At 43.0% G+C, this 10,767-nt stretch overlaps 1 protein-coding gene across 1 annotated transcript; it reads left to right on the forward strand.

Annotated features, from left to right (window-relative positions):
- The first annotated feature begins 3,726 nt into the window (after positions 1-3,726).
- On the forward strand, positions 3,727-10,587 carry LOC118081471 (CMRF35-like molecule 9). Its single transcript, XM_060270979.1, has 7 exons — positions 3,727-4,038; positions 5,221-5,553; positions 5,769-5,847; positions 7,161-7,273; positions 8,349-8,392; positions 9,576-9,713; positions 9,883-10,587. The coding sequence occupies exons 1-7, from the start codon at positions 3,855-3,857 to the stop codon at positions 10,039-10,041; spliced, it is 1,050 nt and encodes a 349-aa protein (XP_060126962.1). The 5' UTR covers positions 3,727-3,854; the 3' UTR covers positions 10,042-10,587.
- Positions 10,588-10,767: the final 180 nt, after the last annotated feature.

Below are 10,767 nucleotides of genomic sequence, written 5' to 3' on the forward strand. Positions count from 1 at the left end.
TTAAGAACAGTTTCAGGTTAAGAACGGACCTCCAGAATGAATTAAGTTCTTAACCAGAGGGTACCATTGTATTGTGTTTTAGCTAATGCTGTTATAACTCCAGTATTTAAACTATTTGTGTCTTAATAGGCTTGATCTACCCTAACAAAAAAAGAACAGTAAAAGGTATGCCACAGGTTATTTAGATGCTTTCCTTTTAAGTGTGTTTTAAAAGATGTGGCCAATCTACTAGATTTGCAATCTCAATCATTTATCTGTAACTTGGACAACCCTTCTGCAGCAAATTACAACGAGAGCTAATTTTCATGGGCAGGTGCCACTTTTTGTAATGTTTATTGGAAACTGGGGGAGGGGTGGGGGATGTTTTCTGGCAAATTACCTGTGACCAATACAACAAATGACAATTCATTGACCTCTGCAAACTGATGCAAAGCAAGATCCTCTGCATCTAACCCTTTAAAACGCATTCACAAGTTTCAGATTAGCACCGAGTCCCTAAAGGATGTTGCAATCTCCATGGGAATTTGGTCTTGGTTTGTTTATTTTGAACCCAACATTTATCATCGTTTGCAGGGAAGGCAAATGTCAACAAAGTTCCTTTTTAAAAAACAAGAACAAAAGAGTTGGATTTCATATTCATGGACGTCATATTGTCATCTCTTGGCCAACGAATTTCCTATTCAGTGTCTCTTTCCTTCAAATGGAACAATAACAAAGCTGCAAACTGACACCAGTACTTCAGTAAACTACATTTTTCTTCTTCTGCGCTTTATTTCAGAATACTCACAGTTCTCAATCGCAAGGACTAATGTCCCTATGGGGGGTTAATTTTAAAAATCATTTACATGTTGCGCTCAAGATGGCTCTGAACCTTTTACAGGGTTGTACTATTCCCTGAAACAATGCAAAAGACCTTTAGGTCCTGCAGGGAATTTTTGTATTGTTGTGGCAACAATAACTATATCTAAACAATACTGCTAATAGAGCAGGGTCAAAAACCAGTGCAGGCTCCTATAAACCCAAACCACATGGCTCCATAACCTGAACAATTTTCCTTGTCTCTGGGCCTCAGAGAAGTTAACCCCCTACTCTTAGCCCTTCCTCACCAGCCACTGAGGGACTTCTGGCCTCCTCCTCCAGCCTTAAGGTGTTGTTGAGAGGTTAGGCAGGCCAGCTTTCAAGCAGGGCTCCTGTCTTTGCCCCCCAGCCTCAAGGCATGGATGGGCAGGCCTGAGGATACTTCTTGAAAGTAGATCACAGTTTTATGCCCTGAAAGGGCACTGCATTTGGGGGTATGAACTATGGAACACTTATTCTCCATTTCCAGTTTCTCAATGACTTGACCTCCTCATGGCCATGAGTTTCCACAGGATGACAAAGCACTGTGCGAGGAGAAATCTCATCTTATTGCTCAAGAGCTCATCACCATCAATTACCTCAGTTCTTGTGCTAAATACGTCTGCCATTTTGGAAAGTGCAACCAGCTCACCTGCAACAGCTGACACTATTCATCTATTATTTTTAGCCCCCCCCCCTTTAGATATAGAAAAAGAATTAGCAACAACTGAACAACCAGACCTTGCTCCCTCTATAAATATGACTGGCAAAGCACAAGTGAGCATTGCGACTCCCTGTTTGTAACTACATGAGCACCTTGCTGTGTGCTGACAGTCGGAGTCATTTCCAATTATACCATTTTGGGGAATGTAGAAAATTGATGTGTCTGATTGCGCTTGAAAACACATTGTTTCTATTTTAGAGAAGTAAAGCTCCTAGTCCTCATGGCTGAAGCCAAAGTGAGGAAACCCAGTCAGATGGGCAGGGTATAGTAACAGTAGTAGTAGTACTATAGTAGTAGTAGTCCAGTTGCTGAGAAAAGAGTCCAGTTGCTGAGAAAAGAGGGTGCTTAATGGGGCTTTTGTTGGCCAATATCCTGCACATTCTAGCACAGTCCTCATCTCCATGTCTCTCCCTACATAGGTCATGCACACTGAGCCTTCTCCACACAAGCTTTCTTAAATAAGCTGCAATTTCCAATATCTTTTTCATGATCTTCCGTTCTTCATTAAAGGGATAATAATTTTTTTGCTGCTCAATATCGTCAAGTCTGGCCTCCCTTCAGTTATATATTAAATTCATTGGGGTCCCAGAAGTGATTTCTCTCTCACACATCTGAAACGCATCCTACATATTTTTTACCTGGGTGCTTTATCATTGCTTTAAAACTGCAGCCAAGCCGCCGCCACATAATCTTTGCGCAGTCAGGCGGAGTCCCCCCCCAGTCCCCAGGGCAGCCCCAAGCGGAATAATGACACAAGACCACGTTTTATGGGATTAAAATTGGCCACAACTTTATTAAAATTCAGATGTAGGAAGACCTTGGCGCAGGCATTGGGCGTATATCCCTCCCAGCCCCCAGCTGGGGTGATCTTCAGGGTTGTCCAGCATGTGTGGGGGTTGGGCTAACTCTGGAGAACATATGTTCAAGCAGATAGCCCGCCCCCCCTCGATCGCCGCCGCTGGAAGGGGAGGGCAATAATAGCCAATTGGCATTGCCAAATGCCCCCACTGGTGCCCCGTTTACGGGAACCCTGTTATCGCCGCCGCAATAGGGTGGGGGGGGTCACCGCCCCCACGCCCCTCCCCTTTATGTAAATGACTAAAGGATTCTGCCCAAGGCCTGCATCCTCTTCTTTGTGTGCAGGTAAGCCTACCTGATCCTACCTGGCCAATCCCCCTGGCACGCCTCCCCTTGGCTGGATTGGTCGGCTAACTGAGTGGGCGGCGACTCCAGCCTCAGGTAGGCAGTGCCAGCTTCCAAACTTCCAGAACTGCCTCAGGGATCCCGGGGGGGGGGGCTGCACGCGACTGCGCAAAATGCGCCTCCCCTTTTATGTTGGGGAAACGGTCATTGCGTATGCGAGACTTTTTCATTAGTGAATGGTGGGGAATAGCTTTGTTTCCTTCTATCTCCTCTTCTGTTGCTGTGCTGCAGATATCTTATTTATAGGTCCTTCCTGCTTCCAATCAGCTTGAAAACGCCCAGCTTCCTGTTTCTGGTTTTTGCAGTTATCTGGATGCATAGGAGACACAACCAGAAGGGAGCTTCAGCTCCCACACTTCCTGCTGCCGCACAACTCAGTTGTAGCCACCCGGTCTCTTTGTGTGTCGCAGGGAAGTAAACCGTATGATGGTGGGGGACCGGGAGTAGAAAGCTCTCTAATGAGGTGATACCATCATAAGAGAACTTCAGCTACTGCATCAAACTGTCCACTGTGAGGACAGGACGCTGGACCTGAATAGTTCAGTTGGTTAGAGTGTGGTGCTGGTACTGCCAAGGATGCAGGTTCGATCCCCATATTCCTGCACTGCAGGGAGCTGGACTAGATGATCCTCAGGGTCCCTTCCAACTCTACAATTCTATGACCAGATGGGCCACTGGAATCCTGATTCAGCAGGGCTATTTTAATGTCCTTATGGGAAAATACTGTGCATCTTGCCTTGCTTATCACAACCCAGTTGTGATACTAGGTCATAGTATTGGTTAATGTCATCCCGAAGTCCACTGAAATTCATTTACATTATTCTCCTCATCTAGCATGTGTGTTTCTTAATATAAAGGGGGGAAAATACACTAACCACAGCCACATGCATACTAAGGATTGCAGAAGAGAATCTGTCCTCTATTTCTAAAGAAGGCTGAGCACTTCTGCTTTCAGGGGCGGGGGTTATCGCCAGTGAGGTTTGAAGTTTCTCTTCCCTGCCAAAAACTTGTGAGAGTATCTTGAAGTCTCTGGGAGAGATTGGCTACCCTTTACCTCCCTCCAACTTCAGCAGAGAAGAGAAGCAGAATCATGAGACCGTTGAGGATGTTGTCTCTCCTAGGCTGGGTGCTAATTTCAGGTAAGGAAGAGAAAAATGCTCCGTCAAGGCCACAGATCTTGAAGCATAAGGAGGAAGTCTGCCAAAATGCATGGGATGGCACTACTGAAAGTCCAGAGATAGAAGACTTGGGAGACAAACAGCAGAAAGCGAAAGGTAAACATGCTATTTCTGTCGCAAACATGCTATTTCTGTCGCAAACTGGCAAAGCAATCTTTTGCACGTGCATATACCCAAATAACTGCTTTGGAATCTTACTGTGTGTATGTAAGCATATGACCATATGACATGATGCCCTGATTTGGGGTTGGCTGCTGGCACAAGTTGCTGAATTGGTTGGCATGCCCATGTTCAAATTCCTTGTTTTTCCTGGTGAATTTGAAAAACTGTTTGGTGACATGCTTAGGGACAAAGAAGCTCACCTCAGAATACAGTTGCGCATTGCAAGACAAACATTGCCCAACTTCAAAACAAACATTACACTATGACAATTCTGAAGTTTCCACACCTTGGGAAAATATACCGGTAAATATCCATGGATGCAAAGTGTGTGTGTATGGGGAGAACAATTTTGTGAATGCTTGTTGCAGAGACGTGGAAAGACTTGTCTTGTAATGAATGGCCTGGCTTGACTGCAATGCTGCACACCTGTCAAGGACTGGACTGAGGAGGAATAGTGGAGACCGTCCCCTCCCCTCCTCCTGCACTTCCCAGATAAAAGGGAGACAGTATAGATTTAGTAATAATAATAATCATTTATTATTTATTATTTATACCCCGCCCATCTGGCTGGGTTTCCCCAGACACTCTGGGCGGCTTCCCACAGAAAAATAAAACATAATAATCTATTAAACATTAAAAGCCTCCCTGAACAGTAGTTTGCAGAAGGTCACAGTTGAGAGGCTACAGAGGGGAGAAGCTGGGAAATATTGGGAGAGGAGCAGGAGGAGGAAGAAGCACCAGGGGAGAGACAGCTGACAGACTCAATGTCTTTGGAAAGCATGCCAGACCCCCCCTCCCCCAGGTCCAGGCAGGCACTGAGAGTAGGAGAACAGAAAGCTCAGAGGCAGAAAGCCAACGTAGGGATGACATTTAATAGGAGAGACAGAGGGGTTGGGACTTTACTCGGAGCAATGCCATTATCCAAGAGGCAGCAGTATGCATCTCTCTCTCTCTCTGTGAATATTAAATATATTACCTTGGTAAGAATTTCTTGTTTTTCCCATTTCTGGCTGCCAGACGTGAGGGAGGGGGATCGGATTTCCTGAAGCTGGACAGCACCAGCAGCATGGTGTTAACCCTATTGACTCCAATGAATGATCTCTTTCTTTCCCCCAGAGGCATGGCAACTGACTGGTCCAGTTGAAGTGCATGGATATGAAGGAAAATCTCTCTCTTTTTGCTGCCATTATCAACAAACCTTTGAAGATAACACTAAGATTTGGTGCAAAATTAAAAAAGGCTTCTTTTCATTTTCATGCGAAAGTTTAATAACATCAGACGGAAAGGCGAACGTGGGCAGAGTCTCCCTCAGAGAGAATAAGGAAGAGCACTACTTTCAAGTGACGATGGACAATTTGAATTTGGATGATTCCGGTGTTTATTACTGTGTTATAGATCGTTTAATCTTTCTCAATATCAAACACAGGGTGAATGTGACAGTTTCTCCAGGTAAATGCTTCTCCTCCTCTCCTTGTTTGCAATGATAGAAATGCAGGAATGAGGAATTGGAGAAAGAAAAAAATCTCCAGAGCATGAAGGAATAGATGAAATCATTCTCTTCATGCGCTAAAATACAGAATGTTGTTGATATAGCAGAGGAACTATGACCACAATTTGTGTTTATTCCTTTTTGTTTTTTGTCCTCCCCCGCCTCCCCAATCCAGAAGAAAGATTATCACCTACAGAAATATCAGAATTTATCACCTCCGTAGTACATTCCAGCCACAGCCCAGATCCTACAGAGTGAGTATTTGGGTTCCTTTTCTATAACCATGTGAGGGACTTTCAATCTCCCCCTTTTTTCGCTGCCCACAGAAATCTACGATCCCTGCAGCTAATCTCTCCCAGGTTAACTGGGGAATAGATGCCTGTGAATATCTGTCTGAAATATGGTATTTATACTGATGTAATGGACAGCAGGTGCTTTCCATAGAAGGAGCTGTGGTACTGGACACTTTTGAGAATACCAGGGCTGAGGAAACTGCTACAACTCTTTGATTTTCATGTTGATGCCCTGTGTTTGAACATAATTTGGCTATGGTTTTTACTATTCCATGCTTGCAGGGTTGGGAACACTTCTATGACTTGCAGACGGATGGAATAGAGCATTTTTGCAGCCCCGTGAAACTTAGAAACTGGGACGGGCAATGCTTAATCTGAATGATCTGGTGTCTCTTGACAGTCCCTTCAGAATCTGCTCTTGCAGGGTTATGTTTGCAATAATTATGACTGAGCAACAACAAAAGGCACAAATATGTGTATGTCTATAACCCAAGAGCCCACGTAAAAAACGTAAATCATGAAAATGCAAAAGGTTTGGTTAGCTAGAAATTTGTTTCCAAAACTTTCCGTCTTATCATCAATTGCTGTGATGTCAAAGGGGTGGGAACCACCCGCCACAAACTCCTTTCCAGGGCCATTAATTACAACCAAAGCAATTCATAAATTAATTACAGTATTACTGTTAATGATAATGATGATCAGTAACAAATTACATCATAAGGTACATGACTTAAACAAGCTGTATATGTTGGGGAATCATGTATATAATGTTAGACTCTCCAATCTGATTGACTTTTGGGGGGGTTGCTCCCATTTTAACATCTTTGAAAAAGAGCAGTGCGGACCTCTGTGCACATTATCCATATCATCTTCTGTTTTCATCACCAGAAAATTGGGCTGGGTCAACACGACAATCTGGGCCAGCCCGGATGATGATGGTAGTTTTGAAGGGGTTTCAATCACATCAAAATATTTGCTTGGATTCTTGCAAAAAAAACAAACCCAAACCCTTCCCTATGTATCATTTTTGGGGAGGGAGGAAGAATCAGAAATTAACAGCGCAATCCTGTGCATGTCTGACCGGAGGTTGGATTGAGTTCAGTGAGACTGACTCCCAAGTAGATATCTTGAAGAATCAATAAAATAAACAAGTGGAACAAAGTTGCATATTATGTAAGAAGGATGTACTGTATTGTTTAAATGAAATGGCCATTGTTGAAATGGCTAATGGAAATATGTGGAATTTGATATTCTATTCTTTTTTCTTTTGCCAGGACCCCGTCAGAATCAAAGCTCTACATCTTGATATATAGTATCATTCCACTATTTATTCTTGTCTTACTTGCAACTGTGGTGCTGCTTGTGGCGTCAAGGAAGAAGAAAACAGGTCAGAGCGCTGCTGTATTCTTTGTGTGTTGCTGAGCACGCTTCCTTCCTACCTGAATTTTATTCCGCATAAACCTAACACACGAGCTCTGTTAAACAATTCATCTCTGAATATCACCTGTTTGCAAAACTAAGAGGCAACAATCCTCTGCACACATACTGTAGTTTTCTGTGGGTTTTTTCCCTAAAAAACAATGTCCAAAATTTGGGGGTGTCTTATACACGGATAGATCCCCCCATTTTCTTAAATCGGAGTCCCCCAAAATAGGGGGCGTCTTATACATGGAAGCGTCTTATACATGGAAAAATATGGTACTTAGGAGTAAGCTTCATTGGCATAGGAGAACTTGCTTCCAAGTAAACATGCAAAGCCTCCAACTGGGGAAAAAACAACACATGGCAGAGGGAGGTATTCAACTAATTTTCATGCTGGGGACATGGGACTCCTCTTCCACCGCTGGTCCCCTTGCACGTGCCCAAGCTGCCCCAAAATCTGTTCTGGAAGAATAGGGGGAAGCCCCAGAGCAGATTTAGGACATGTGCAGGGAGAGAATGTTCTGTTGCACAAAGATAAATACTTTTACTGACGGAGCATTCTCCTTATAGCTAGCTTAGATACAACCCATTGAGAGGGTGCAATATGGAGAAAGGAGAGACTAAAACAAATATTAAGCCCCAAGCTTATTGGAATCTTAAGAGGGGCCTGAGAAGCCGCAAGGCTGGCAGTATTGATTAGCAATATATCAGGCTCTGTGGTCTTAGGGCTGCAAATCTATGCACACTTACCTTGGAATAAGCCCACTGAACTCAATGGGAATTGCTTCTGAGTAAATAGGCCTAGGGTTATTTGTTTGTTTGTTTATTATTTATATACCACCCTTCATCCAAATATCTCAGGGAGGTTCATAAAATAAAAAAACACAAGATAAAAGCACAGAATAAATATTCAGTATTATCTCCAGTAGGAGTAATTCCAGTGTGGAATTTCAGTCAAGCAGATCTTTCTTACCACCTAACCTGTTGTTGGAGTTGCTTAGTTTGACCTACCTGATTTCCAATTGATGCATCCATTTCAGAATCACATTTTCAGAGAAATGAGGAGCTAAATCTACCAGAAAGGGTAAGGCAAAATCTCACATCACTCCATGATAAGATTTTTATTAATATTATTTATAAAATAAATATTTATATACCACTATGTAATGGGGAAATACATGAAAGTGGTTTGCCGCAAAATACAAGGCACATTAGTGCAATCACAATAAGTAGCACCAGAACAGTCTAAAATGATCATTTCTGAGAAGTGGAATAGTAGTACTGAGGAGCAATGAGGAAGATCTTCAGATGTGGTGAAAGTCAGTCTTAAAATACCACAATGTGATATCACAGCTGTGGGTTAACCAGCCTCATATACCAAACATGCTTAAGTCTACTTAATGCATGAAGGGGTTAATAGCATAGAGCAGAGCTTTCCAACCTGTGTGTCGCGTAGGCAGCAGTGTATCATGTGAATACTCCCCATGCTCCTCCCAGGGCTGGAAAGGGGTGAGTCTAACCTCCGGTTTGCTAGTGAAACTGAATTACTGTGTTGCAAAATGATGCATGTCTAAAAAGTGTGTCACCCACATGAAAAGTTTTGAAAGCTCTGTTATAGAACAAGAAAGCTGTCCTGCCAGCCTTAGCCAAGTCCCCCTCACCTTGGGAGGAACTGGAAGTCTTTGTTCCCTCCCCGGTCTACCTGAGAACCTCAATATGTGAAGAGGTTCTAAGCTGGTTGCTCCAGCTCCAACCGCATGGCTCTCACCAGCCATTCCTGATAACTTTCACCACTTTGGAACTAAACTAAATGTAGCCGGCACAACTTTTTCTGAACGCTGTATGGGTAAGCACATGAATCAGATCTTTGAACAGTTTGTAAGTAAGCAAATGTTTTAACTTACCAAACATGTGGTCTTTTCCTATGCTGGGGGAAGAGGGAACGCACAAGGGCATATTTTAAAGGTCTAACCATTTATATTTCCATGCTGCACATTTTGTGATATAAACTCTCTGCTGGCACTCAGGAATTCTCCGTTATATACCTCTTTTTCCTTGACCACCAGCAACAGTGCATCTGCTAATACAGCCAAGATTTCAGCATACATTAGGCCTCAGTCTTTAAAAGTTTGTTCTTTGTGGCATGTTTGCAATCTGGCTGGCCGGCAGAAATCTTATTGAGTACCAAGTTAGGGCCATTTCAGATGAGTACAAAGCTCCCTTTCTGTGACTTGTTTTCAAAACTGCATTTACTTGCCCTCTCACAGACGCCTACCCACAATACTGAAGATACTCATGAGAACACTATTTCTGACCAGTCCCCAGATCATAATGGAGCAGGACTCTACAGGATTGTTAAGGTCCTTCCTGAAAATGACTATGAAGAGATTCACTCCCAGGAAAAGGTAGGAAGAAAATGAATGCTGTAACCAGCATCCTTATTAGCCACTGCCATCTGTTTGCGCCAGTATGGGTCTTCGGTCTCATTCAGCAGGGCACTTATGCCATCTTACCTACAGGCTGCCTGAGGCTTGTTCTATGCTTGTTAGCATTTCAAATCTAATTCTCTTTCAGACTTCAGAGGAGCAAGATGAGGTGTCTTATGCCAGACTGGATATTTCAGATCATCATCATCATCATCACATCTACGACAACATAAATCTCTCCAGGCCAGCCCACCCAGAGACACCTGCTCAGGAGGTCTTTTATACAGAGGTGAAGCCTGACCATTAAATATATATATACTGTATATATATATCACTGCTCTGCTTCAACAAAACCAGCTGCTGGGGAACTGCAAAGTGACAGCCGATCCTACTTCTACAGTAAAAGGAAAATGATGGATCTGCATTAGCTGCAACCCACATACAGTGAAAAAGCATATCCCAGAGAGGTAAATATAATTTGAGCACGGAGGGATGTTTTAATGTACCTTAATGCATGGCTATCTGCTTTTTATTTGTAGAATACCTTCCCCAGAAAGATTTGCCTGCTGCAGCAATTTGGGCACCAGGTGCCTTTTATCCCAGGCCTTTTAATTTCAATTATATGCTTTAGTAGTGTATTTAGATCTGGCCCCAATTTGATTACTCTTTGCTGGGTGTGGTGTTGTTTTCCAGCTAGTGTTTATATTTATTCTATACTGTTTTTGGTAGTTTTATGTCAGTTTCTGAGTCATTTAACTGACCCAAATGTGTTTGTGTATTTGATTGCTTTCTGTACGCCACCCAGAGGACATGGATAGATCAGCTGTTCAGAAAACTGAGAATAAAACAATTATAATCTGTATCCTAGAACTTGAATCTGCAGCATTAATTATAGGCTCTCCCATTTAAAAAGAAACGCATTTCTGCTTCTTGTGGCTACACAGCAAAGTCTGATACGGAGAAGCTTGGAAATCAACAAAGGACCCTGGGCAGGAGTTCTGGTAGTCAAAAGGAAAATATTATAGGAAGTCCA

This window comes from Zootoca vivipara, chromosome 2, assembly GCF_963506605.1.
Source record: "Zootoca vivipara chromosome 2, rZooViv1.1, whole genome shotgun sequence".
Classification (NCBI taxonomy): Eukaryota; Metazoa; Chordata; class Lepidosauria; order Squamata; family Lacertidae; genus Zootoca; species Zootoca vivipara.